We start from the raw sequence: 12673 nt of genomic DNA on the forward strand, positions 1-12673 counted from the left end.
TCAGGAAGCTACAAGAAAAACTTCACAATAAAGCACAAAAATATGTTCAAATAGCCTATGTTCAAAAAACCAACAACTAAAAACAGAAAGCTTTAGAATCATTTCAGAATCACAGCTAAAAACTTTGCATTTTGTCAGTTTCATGATTTTGAGAGTATTTTCCACATTCTCAGAGTATTCACCTGTGTTTGAATAAAGCATTGTATTAACCTTTTTATTTGGCCATACCTTGCAACCGTGTTCTGAACTCCTTCTTCTTTTTAAGCGGGAAGACTGTGAAAACGGAAGGGAAACCAAATAAAACAGGCCAACCGACTTCAGTCAAAGTGAAACCATAAAGCAGGCCAACCACATCCCCTGACAAAACCATAGACCTATATTAAACATAGGTCTAAATTAAATATAGGTCTATGGATGAAACAGGTAGCAAGCACAGTCGGCCCGATCTTTGCAGAATGTCGGCACTGTCGGCTGAGTGTCAGCTCGGCTGGAACACTGGTTACTGCAACTCAGCCAACACTTCATAGAACACTGACAATAACTGTCACTTCATGCAGTAACCGAGCCAACACTCGGTCGACCGTGAAAATAACTGTCAGTCTCATGCAGTAACTGAGCCAACACTGAGCTGACACTGTCGGCATACGGTAATGGGGCCATTATTGGGCCGCGGACAAAGTCAGAATTGGGCCGACTGTCAGCACTTGCGAAAAAAGGATAGGGCCAACAATGGGCCAGATAAACTTTGCTACCTGGGCTGGTCCTCATGTTTTGAACTCATTTTACAATACAGTAGCTTGGATTAACACAATACCAGTTGAAAATATAGGCTATAGCGGCAAATACTGTATCAACTTCAGAAAAGACTGATTACTAAATGCACTTTTGTTGCCTATTGAATAACACAACAAATGGGGAAACTACGTAGGCCTCTTATATTCACACACAGAAGCATTTGACGAGAGTCCGAAAATACACCCAACCCTATTTGATTAAGTCTTTAAATGTCAGTGGACACGTTGTCTTAGCCTGACAATTGCAAACCTTCGACAGCTGCCATTATTTTTTGAAGCAGCTACTGCCATCTCTCTCTCTCTCTCTCTCTCTCTCTCTCTCTCTCTCTCTCTCCACGCGTGTGTGTGTGTGTGTGTGTGTGTGTGTGTGTGTGTGTGTGTGTGTGTGTGTGTGTGTGTGTGTGTGTGTGTGTGTGTGTGTGTGTGTGTGTGTGTGTGATATTGCAGACCCAAACATGAATTTGTTATACACTGGGCTTTTTTATTTTCAAAATGAAGAATTGCCTCTGTTTCAGTGTACCTACCTTACTCTCACATTACTTGAAAGGTGGTTATCTGTGACATAAATACATGAATGAATGAGTATTTCAAATATAGCTATAAGCCTATATGCAGAAGTATTTTATTTTAATTTAACACAGTATTTATACTACAGCAATATGGTGCACAAAATCATTTGGGGGCCCCCCTTCAAATCCTGATACGGTATCTCTTATCTATGTCAAGTGGTTATCCCCCAAGACCAATAAATTGTTAAATCAAAAGACTCGCATGATTACCTTATTTTTTACATTCTTTTACCCTTTCTGTCCCTCTGAATAGACCTAGACACTGTAATTATTACCCCCTACCCACATTTAGAGCAGTTTAAAGATGCCATATTACTTTGTAGTAATGAATGTGTAGAACTCACCGAAGAGATCCTTCTGAGTAGAGTCACTTGTTACCCTGCAGTCTTTTAGCAACTTGGTAGCAACACTGAACTAAAATTATAGCAGTGGCAATAAATCGTACAGTTCCTGTTCCTGTAGTCAGGGGTCGGCAATTAGCGGCCCGGGGGCCAAATCTGGCCCTCAATAAATTATTTTCAGCGTGCGAGATGCAGCAAATAGCAGAGTAATGCAGTGAGTGCATTCAAGTAGCCTAATTGGAAAAAAAGCACACAGGATTAGTTCCATGCTTCTATGTTTGACCTGCATTCGGAATCAAATGTTGGTTCCATGGCTTTTACCAATCTAGCAATCCTCCGCTAATGAAACATGTTTTAAAAATAAAAAATAAACAACTGGCAATTTTATACATTAGTTACGGCTTGCTAAGGCAGGTCGCCCTCTTCATGAGAGAGACGCCAGGACTTTTTAATCAGTAGAAAACCATGGCCATGGCCAAACCTAATTGTCTACCCCTTACTATAGAACTTATCTGCAGTCTGCAAACATTTTGCTGACTACCTGTTATTAATTTCTCCTTATTGTGCTTATGCTTCTCCATATCCTAACATAGCCTTACTGTAAATACCGTAGTTTTACTTCTGATTCCTGTTTCTATGTTTAGTTTAGTTTAGTTTATTAGGATCCCCATTAGCTGGGCGAAAACCCAGCTATTCTTCCTGGGGTCCAACAATATAATTATTATTATATTATATTATATTATATTGCATTTGGCAGACGCTTTATAACCAAAGCGACTTTCAAAAGAGGACATATTCAAGCCAACATCACAAGCAAATACAATGTGCACAGGAGATATACAGAACAACAAGTGCAGTTGCAGAGGGGTTAGGTTTTTTTTTTAAATTAAAGAGTAAGTAACGAGTACACACGCACAAACTAACTAAACTAAACATCATGTCAGGAGTCTGCCCTGGGGCAAGGCCAGTTCAAGCATTAGTCTAGTAGATTCTCTCGAAAGAGGAAGGTCTTCAGTTGTTTCTTGAAGGCTGCAAGAGATGTGCTTAGTCTTGCTGCCTCTGGGAGACCGTTCCACCACTTGGGTACCACAACGGAGAACAATCTTGACTGGGAGTACCTAGAGCGACTGGATGGCAGAGCCAGACGGCTTGTGCTGGATGAGCGCAGTTCTCTTCCAGTAACAATAAAACAATAGTAAACAATAAAATCACACACAGTTAAAAGTTCTATACAAATCTGTACATTCATTTAAGCACCATACATTGAAAAGAAAGAAAGAAAAAACAAACAAAAAAACATTTAATATAAACATAAACATAAATTACTATAATAATGGTTTAAGACCTTGTGACAAACATCTCTACCTCTGCACTAACCTAGTTTATATATGATAGGCTCAGATGTTTTTTCACCTGTTTTTTAAAAACCACTTTACTATTCAATATAGTTAATTTGGTTGGCAAATTGTTCCATGCTTTAATTGATATATATTCAACAACTATGTCATGTGACTGTTAAACATACAGTTTGTGCTCGACGGTGAGCTGACTGCAGGAAGAACAAAGCCTATCTGACAGCTCATGTCACTCATGTCTGAAATGCAGGAAGACCATTAGCAAAGAGGTTGAATATATAATAAGAGGAATCGAAACATGGCCACTCAATGCAAAAGCGTGTGCTCAAAATTTGGTGTGCGTTACAATATGCGACCTTGCCTCCTCCACTTGTGCTTGTCTCCTCGTCCCGCCTCCTGGCCCCTCCTCCGTGGAGAAAACGATTTTGAGAAAACTTTTGAGGGACTGTTTTTCATTCACCATCCCAATTGCAAATGAGAAAAAGACTCTATTGAGCTTTTGCAAGATATTGAAATATAATGCTGTTGTCAGTGATGTCATCATGACATATTACTTCCTAGTACGAGGAGACAAGCACAATTGGAGGAGGCAAGGCCGCATATTGTAACGCACTCTTGGTCTCCTAAGGGGGCGTTGTCCCTCCTTCTTCTTTTCTTTTTGTGGTGTTTGCACAAGACGTGCGCTAAGGGGACTACAGCGCTAAGGCCGGGGACTCCATTTATTGTCTACCTCAAGACTCCGAAGGTCTCCTAAAGGGGCGTTCACCCGACATAAAGTGGATACCGGAAAAGAACCCGCCTGCTTTAGGCCTATCTCACTCTCATATACAATTCTCTGTCATTAGTGCATTTTCCCATCATGGTGATAGTAGTACTGACGTTTTAACCCATGAATTATATTTTGAAATGTAGGTTAAATATTATATATAGTAGCCTAAATTATAATTATAATACCGCATTCTCCTGTAGTGCGCCTCAAGTGGAACATCAAACAAAAAAGAATGATGGATCACACAGATACCATCTCTGTCGGACTCTTGAGGTAGCAAAGAGTTAGCTGCATGTCCATTTGAGGTTAAATATTCTACAAATGCTCCACATTCAAACATGACCCAAATCACCAGGCGAATCACTGGCAGCCAATGTACTTTGTGACAATATATTTTTTTATGATAGATCATAAAAGAATAGCCTATGTGCAAGCAAGATATGGCTATGTGGTAGTATATTTTCAGCTTACTGCTGTCCCTTTGGCTTGGTCTGACTATTCTTTTTTTTCTATGAAATATCTTGATTACGAATGTGTCTGTTTTATTATCAATGTGCATTGAAATGTCAGAGTAAGTTCCTGCGGCTTTACAACAAAACGGATCAAGGACTCCGTAATAATGGAGTAATAACAACATAAAGAATAGCAGCAGCCCCAGTGTTATAATACTGTGTATGTTTCAAATGTGCATCCATATACATTAATGTCTGGCGGCCAGACTGTGGCACCGTAGTTGCTGTCTTATGCGGGCCTTCACTGATATTTCATGCATTTTGTCTCATATATGAGACATATCCGATATATCGGAGATGTTCATAAGAGACCACATGCTCTGCCCGGCCCTCATTCTGGACCTGTGTGGTTTGAGAGAATAACATTTGCACACCATTTGCTAACAACGAAAACTTTCTCCAGTATTAAATTATTGAATTTAACCTCAATATAATTTCACCAAATATATATATATTATATATATATTCTTCTTCTTTTTTTCTTTTAAAGGGTCAGTCTGGGAGTTTAAAATGTGGTTTGTAGCCCCAAAGCAACGATATGCAGTACACTACAGCAGGGCTATTCAAATGGCGGCCCAGGGGCCAGATGCAGCCCTTGGACGACAAGGTTGTGGCCCCCCACAAGCCCCTTGAAATAGAATCGTTGAAATAGGCCTATACTGCAATAGGCAGCCCCCTCCACGTCCAAATTTCTCCAAAGTAGTCTCAATCGAAGGGAATTTGTTTGTGCTCATTTGTGCTGTGAAAATTAATGCTTCAATCACTTGTTTTGTACAGCCGTTTTATTAAATTATTATGCTAAATATTATGCAATCATTTTATTAATAGCACAAACGATTTTTGTATAGCACAATCCGGCACAAACATAGCACAAACAATCTGTAGTGTTATTTCAGCATTTTGTTGCCAGAATGTGAGTGCCCCCGGTAAATCAGGATTGAAAAGGGCAATACTTACCAACATTTCTAGGGCAGGGGTTCCCAACCTTTTTCAACTTGGGGCCCACTCAAAATTGTCAAAAATGTTCGGGGCCCACCTCTGAGCCAATTAAGAATAAAACTCAAATAAATCAACAGCAATACACACCAAAATATGATTATTATTTTTGGAAAATGATTTCAAGGCCCACTTCAGGATACCTTCAGGGCCCACCAGTGGGCCCCGGCCGGCCCATAGGTTGGGAACCACTGTTCTAGGGTGACAGTGGAGGGGCAGGTGTACAGTGAAATTGATGCAGCTGACCCTCTTTAGTGTTTAGTCCAGAGTTACAGGGGTTATTCCATGAAGTCACTCGTTTTCTGGCAGGGACTCGCTCTTTGGCACGACACCGGATAAAAATGTCCTCAAAGGCCGTAAATGGCCCTCGAGACCATAGACGTATCCATGACTATGCTCGAGACATAGGTTCCCCATCCCTGGTCTAAAATGAGAGGATGCCGATTGTACAGTAGATCAGTGGTTCTTAACTTTTTCTTCTTGAAGCACCCCCTAACCTGTGACAAGCCGCGCACCCTCAACCCAAACTCCGACATGCATGTAGGCCTATATGGACTAAAAAAAGATTTAAGTGACCAATTTCAATGATTCTTGCTTGAGACATTAATCAATAGCCTACTTCAATGACTTGACATGGGAACAAAACAGGTTTTAATTTGGTTTTGATTTGGCCTAATTAACAGAATTTTGGTCACAAACTCAACACAAACAAAAAATCCGTGCACCAACCGAAATCTTTGGTACACCCCACTGCAGTAGATTATTTCGTAAATGACTAGGCGTAGAGCTCTACTTCTGCTTTGTTTGTCTGACACTGGCCACCGTACTGATGTGACGTGGGCCAATCAGAAGTCTTATGTCCTCAGTACTGTTTTCTGTTATTGTATCTGGCGCGAGAGCAGCATATTAGAATTCACTCCAGTAAAGTTTTGTCGTGTGTCATCCTTGACTCAGAGAGTAACTTTCTACAGTAGTCATTCGTGAATTACTCCTCGTTTTTGTTTCGAAATGGTGTCTACTTGCATGGTACCGAGATGTTCAGCCAGCGCAAGGAAAACACACAAAGTAAGTTTTCATAGATTACCCAAAGCGTTGGACTTGTGCAAAAAGTGGCTACGGGCTATCAATAACCCCAAGTTCGGGGAGGACACGGCCATTGAAGCCCTAAAAAATCTCACGGTGTGCAGTCTACATTTCAAGCCAGAAGACTTCGAGCCCAACCCCTTAGGAGTGAAGAGACCCGCGCTTGTCAAAACCGCAGTTCCGTCGATATTGCCAGATGAGGTCGACGAACAGCCAGGAACTTCTGGAACGGCTTGCAGTGCCAAACGCATTTGCCTGGAGGTAAGGTTATTTCTGACTCGACTCCAGCGGCTACTGAGAACACGCACTGATATCGTCTGTTGTAAAGCAGCACATGCATCTCATACGATTTGGCTGTTTACAAAGTAAATGCCTTGTATATTTTGGTCGCTTGCTGTTCTATCTAATGTTTTAACTCCCCTCGTCAGCAAAGTTAGAAATGTAAGGTTAGACACTTCATCGTATCGAAGTGTGCGTTTCCGACGTATAACCGATAGAAAAGCGCGGCCGGTGTGATATGCACCCGGATTCTCATCCACAGGTACATCTGCCTGTACGAGGCAAGCGATGTGGGACAAATGTATGGCAGGAACCGAATGTCAACATGAACAGAGATTACACAATCTTCGATATGGTCAGCAAATGTTTTGGGACTGTCATTTATGTTATGCCTACACTTTGGTATTAGATCAGTCTTGTTGTTACACAGGTATATTTGATTTACCCCAACTGTACCCTGTACTTAACTTTATTCGGTCTACCCTAGAGGGCGGATGAGAATCCGGTGCATATCATAAAAGCTGCCACACCTGCCTTATAGATTTTGCTTTCATACTAATGTGGACCTTCTCTCTACATCACAACTGAGGGACATGTCATGCTTTTCTTGTCTTGAAATGTCCATGAAAGACAATAGGCCAGCCCAGCCCACTTTCTCCTGGCCATGGCATGTGTGAGATTGAGAATAGTGAAGAAAAAGGCCTATTGTAAATGTATACCCGGGCACCTTTCTTCAGTTTTAGAGAACCTGTTGGAAATGTCTGCTTTGACCTTGGAGTGTTATCTGCTCACAATCTAGCCAATTAGAGCTACAGGTGGAGTAGAGTTTAATACTGTAGGGTCAAAGACGTCTTTGTCATTCAGTGTTACGGACACCTTCCGCCGACTGTAACTGCAAAAAAACATGTTTCAAGTGAATGGATGTGAAAATTCCCTGTAATAAATAAATAAAAAGAGTCATGTGTTTTACCGTTACAGTCAGCAGAAGGCATCCGTTACACTGAATGACAATGCCATTTTGCACGTCTTTGACCCTGTATTACAGTCAGTCAAGTAGATATGATATTGCCGTTTACGCAAGATGGCATAAAGAGGGGGAAAACAGTGTGCATGTGTTTCAGAATGTCTTTATTTGATGGGTCATTCCATGTCAAATCACATGTTTCCCTAGAATCTCCCCAGGTGACCCTCTCCGATTTACCCGATATCTCACATGGAGGTAGGCCTACCTTTTGATGTCAATTGAAAGAATACCAAGTATAAGCACCCTACCTCCAACGGTTGCGGAGATGAAGCCCTCCAAAGTTGGGGTGCCATGCCCACTTTTCAGGCCTGTGAATTGCATACAAAATTTGGCGTGCAGGGTTGAGGCCATCTTGGGACTGGCATAATGATATAGCATTAAGCAGTCCCACTTAGGAAATTATTTAACTACGAAATATTCATCATGCTTGTTAAAAGTCATAATTAGTATATAGGAATATACTGTATAATTGCAGTGCTTTATTGGTAAATTATGGGCAAGATTTTCCAGCCCCTTTGTTTTCTTACATTACGCTGTTCTTACGTTTTTTTGACCAGCAGATGGCAGCAGACAAAAGACACTGTGATAAGACAGGCAAAAACATATACTTTGAAGGCCAAGAATAATATGAAGAACTTTGAAGTTTTTCCAAGCTTGAATGTTTCATACAGTGCTACTGTACATGGCGTTAAAAGGGCGTTCCAGTCATCAAGTGCCCACATGGTTAATTTGAGGCCTGAAGTAGAGGGTACCGTAATTTCTGTCCAAAAGCTGTTTTTGAGTCCTTCCTATTCCATCATTAAAAGTCTGAGTGCCCTAATTTTTTGAAGTGTGTGAGGTGTGTGAATTGACATGGAATGACCCTGATACACAATTTGCAGAGCCGTGCAAGACCATCATGTTGCGCTAGTGAATGTGAATTGCATTTGCTGCTGCTCAGGACATGTGGAATTTCTGTCAGAGGAAATGCTCATCTATCAGCATGCAGTATAAATCCAATGTATCCAAACAAGTACATGTTTTTTTCAAGGTAAAGGTGGCAGGTTTTCATCTGATTTTGGCATTGAGAGTGTCCAATCAGCTAAGTTACTTATGGAGGTTTCAGCTGTGGATGATTTTTTATTGTTCTGTGTTCCAGCTCTCGAAGTCTCCGCCTGCCCTGCCAAGCCCTGAGCCCACTGCCGTTACCAAGCGCCTGGTTGCCCCCGGCAACACAGCCGAGAGCCTTCAGAGTCCACCACAGGCTAGTGTAAAGGGTGAGGCCTTAACACACACACACACACACACACACACACACACACACACACACACACACACACACACACAGTGATTCACAAACTAAATGTGATGGGTAATAATTTGTGTTTTTAACTAGTGGCTCGCTGTACTACATTGTGTACGCTCTGTTTTTTTTTCACAGACAACAGAAGTACGCCATTCCTCAGACCTGGGAGGTAAGTGTCTCTCTTCAGTGAGTGCAATACACACACTTTGCTGATTATGAGATGCAAGCTCATTCCCTTGGTTTTGTTTATGTGCACACACGCGTGTGTGTGTGTGTGTGTGTGTGTGTGTGTGTGTGTGTGTGTGTGTGTGTGTGTGTGTGTGTGTGTGTGTGTGTGTGTGTGTGTGCAGAGTTGATTTGCTGGAGGTCACAGTGCAAGTGTCCTGCCTGCTGCAGCTGTTCGACAGGTGTTTGGGGTGTGGCGGCTACTCGTGTTGGGTCCGGACGCGGCGCAAGGGAGTCGTGTTCCACGTGATGCAGCAGTGCTTCACATGTGACCTCACCATGCAGTGGGCCAGCCACACTGCTGCTGACCGCTCACACACACATAAAGAGGACAGTCAACAGGTAAGATCCTCTGGTACTGCACTGTTTCAAATTATAATGCTAAAGGATGAAGGAATCAGGGGTCTCTATCTAAACCTTTTTTTTTGGTGCCAAAGATAAAGTCACGCCCCCCTCAGAACTTTTTAAAATGTATTGATGTGACCAAACTTATTTAATGTATTAATTAAATTATTTATATCATTGTTAATTTTTTATTTGAAGTGAATTTTATTACCTGTACTGGCCATGAAATAGCCACAGTTGCATATTTGGCCATAAATGTAAACAAACAAACAAACGCCCCCTCAACCCAAACTTGATGACTTTACAGGTCGATGAGGAGGATGAATGGACGGAGGAGGAGACGGATAACCGTGACCTGGAGGAAGAGGATGATCAGGAAAACCTAAAAAGGAAGAGGCGGGACAGAGACGAAGACTGGATGCTGGAAAATCCCGACTCAGTCCACACCACCTCCTCCTCTGAAGAAGAAGATGAGGGCGATGATGATGATTATGAGGAGGAGGAGGAGGACGATGATGACGAGGACGAGGACGAGGACGACGACGATGTTATTGAAGAAGAGCCTGTGCGTGAGCTATGCACTGAATGTGGGAAGTTATTCAGAAGGCGCTTTGACAAGCCTCACGTCTGCCTGCCCAAAGCCAAGCCGGTGACGTGCTCGATCTGTGGAAAAGGCTGCCTCTCGGCCCGTGGCGTACGGATACACATGGAGAGAGTCCACCAACGACGGCCGCGCTGCAAGTTCTGCTTCAAAAAGTTCAGGTATTGTGAGACCTCTCACGAGGATACAAAGGGTTTCAGTCTTTCCATACATAGACCATTTTGTGGAGCAGCCCCACAGAATAAAACCGAGCACCACAAATTCCCCAAACCGCTGTACATGCCAATGGTGGTGCAAACATAGCACTTGGACCTGGGCTGCGTTTCCCAAAAACTCTTCAGTAGTACTTAACCTAAGTAGGAGCTAAGTATGAGGAGCTCCCTAGGCAATATATCAGAAATAGGTCTCACATCATCACTAAAAGTTTATACATACATACATTATTTTACCTCGTAGATGCACTTGGCCCAACCATTTTATTTGCATGTGCGAGAAAAAAATATTGTATGTAGACCTATAAAATGATTGTATGCATAAACTTTTAGTGATGTGGTATATTGCCTAGGCGGCCCCTCATACTTAAGTACTACTTAAGCAATACCACATCACTAAAAGTGTAGTGTCACATATTGGTAGGCCCAGGGTTCAAGTGCACGCGTCACATCAAACGATTTCTTCATCTTCTTTCAACTCCATTGGGGTCGAAAAACTTTACCAAATGTCTCACCATACTTTGGGTGACAACATATCCAGCTTGGATGTAGTTCAGATGGTGAAACTTGCATCCGTGTAGCCTCCCGTGTCCACTGAGTTGATCAGAGAGGAATGATGCCACGTCAAGAGGGTCAATTGATTCTTCAGTACAACCCCATGCTTTTCAAAAGACTGCGGAGTGCACATATTGACAATATCACCATGTCTTAAACCAAGCTTGAAATACAACTGAATTACGCCATGTATACGAGCCATGTCCTTTGACTGAACCTGCATGGGAAGTGTTGAAGTGCTGAATGGCCAAATGTCATGAAATAACATGATAAATGTTTCACACGAAATAACGTGATAGTTGCATATCTCAGAATAACGTGATAGTTCCTTATCTCAGAATAACGTGATAATTTTATATCACGAAATAACGTGATAATTTCTCGTTATAACGAGATGTAATTTCTTGTTACAATGTGAAAATACCATATCATGAAATAACATGATAATTTCATATCATGAAATATCGTGATTAGTATCACGTTATAACATGATAAATATAATTTGAAGGACAACACCGGAGCAGCACAGATGTAATTTTTTTTTGTTTTATAACATGATAAATATCATGTTATAACTTGAAACTTTTCACGTTATTACATGGTAATACTGAGTAAAATATATATTCGACCTTGGTAGCCCTGAGCTGCCGTAAGTTTTTGACTTGGCAACAGTCCTGTCAAGAAACACAGCCCTGAGTGGGCTACTAAGATTTTTTAAATGTCTTGTTTCTAATGGTTATTTTAACTGCCATTTCCAGGCATGCTGAGGAGAAACTCCAACACGAACAAAGCCACCAGGGGGAGACACTGAGGTTCCGCTGCCCCGAATGCCCCGAACGTTTCCCTAACTACAAGAGGCAGCGCACTCACATAAGGACTCACTCATATACTTGTCAGTACTGCGATAAAGCTTTTAAACGCTTATGTGCCCTGCAGAGACACACGTTCATTCACACAGGAAAGAAGCCGTTCACCTGTGCGGTGTGCGATCGCTACTTCAACCAGGAAAGCCACTTGAAGTCACACATGCGCCTGCACACGGGAGAGAGACCCTTCAAGTGCCAGCAGTGTGACAGGAGCTTCAACCACAACGTCAGCCTCAAGAGCCACCTGCAGCGTTACCATGGCGCCAAGACTACTGACGCTGCTGAACAGGGCCAAGAGAACCACCTTCAGACAGGCTCAGCTGAACAGGCCCAAGAGCATGCTTCAGAACACCATAGGCCCAATACTGACTCAGCTAGCAGAACAGGGCCAGGAGAACCACCTTCAGACAGGCTCAGCTGAACAGGCTTCAGAACACAAGATCCAATACTGACTCAGCTGAACTGGGTCAAGAGAACCACCTTCAGACAGGCTCAGCTGAACAGGCCCAAGAGCACGCTTCAGAACACTATAGACCCAATACTGACTCAGCTGAACAGGCCCAAGAGCATGCTTCAGAACAGCATAGACCCAATACTGACTCAGCTGAACTGGGCTGAACTGGGTCAAGAGAGCCACCTTCAGCAACTGACTGGATCAACTGAACAGGACACCCAAGAACACCATGGACCCAGTACTGACATGACTGAACAGAACCAAGAGAAGCACCTCCTCCAGTATCACCACAAACCCAATACTGGCTCCACTGAACTGGACACAGAGGACGCCTCTGAACATCATGGACCCGCCTAGTACTGTCTCAGTTGAACAGCACCAAGAAGAGGCCTTCGGACACCACAGACC

At 42.5% G+C, this 12673-nt stretch overlaps 1 protein-coding gene across 1 annotated transcript; it reads left to right on the forward strand.

Moving 5' to 3' along the window:
* The first annotated feature begins 6263 nt into the window (after window positions 1–6263).
* On the forward strand, window positions 6264–12232 carry LOC134456436 (zinc finger protein 436-like). Its single transcript, XM_063207798.1, has 6 exons — window positions 6264–6680; window positions 8861–8978; window positions 9143–9176; window positions 9358–9574; window positions 9885–10339; window positions 11704–12232. Exons 1-6 carry the CDS (start codon window positions 6345–6347, stop codon window positions 12230–12232), a joined length of 1689 nt encoding a protein of 562 aa, XP_063063868.1. The 5' UTR covers window positions 6264–6344.
* Window positions 12233–12673: the final 441 nt, after the last annotated feature.

Source organism: Engraulis encrasicolus, chromosome 10 (genome assembly GCF_034702125.1).
Source record: "Engraulis encrasicolus isolate BLACKSEA-1 chromosome 10, IST_EnEncr_1.0, whole genome shotgun sequence".
Lineage (NCBI taxonomy): Eukaryota > Metazoa > Chordata > Actinopteri > Clupeiformes > Engraulidae > Engraulis > Engraulis encrasicolus.

Bases quoted from the DNA above. Each gene is read 5' to 3' on its own strand.
- LOC134456436 (XM_063207798.1), top strand. From the start codon at position 6,345: ATGGTGTCTACTTGCATGGTACCGAGATGTTCAGCCAGCGCAAGGAAA. The intron at 6,681-8,860 runs GTAAGGTTATTT...TCTGTGTTCCAG, and splicing joins CCAAACGCATTTGCCTGGAG to CTCTCGAAGTCTCCGCCTGC. The intron at 9,177-9,357 runs GTAAGTGTCTCT...GTGTGTGTGCAG, and splicing joins CCATTCCTCAGACCTGGGAG to AGTTGATTTGCTGGAGGTCA.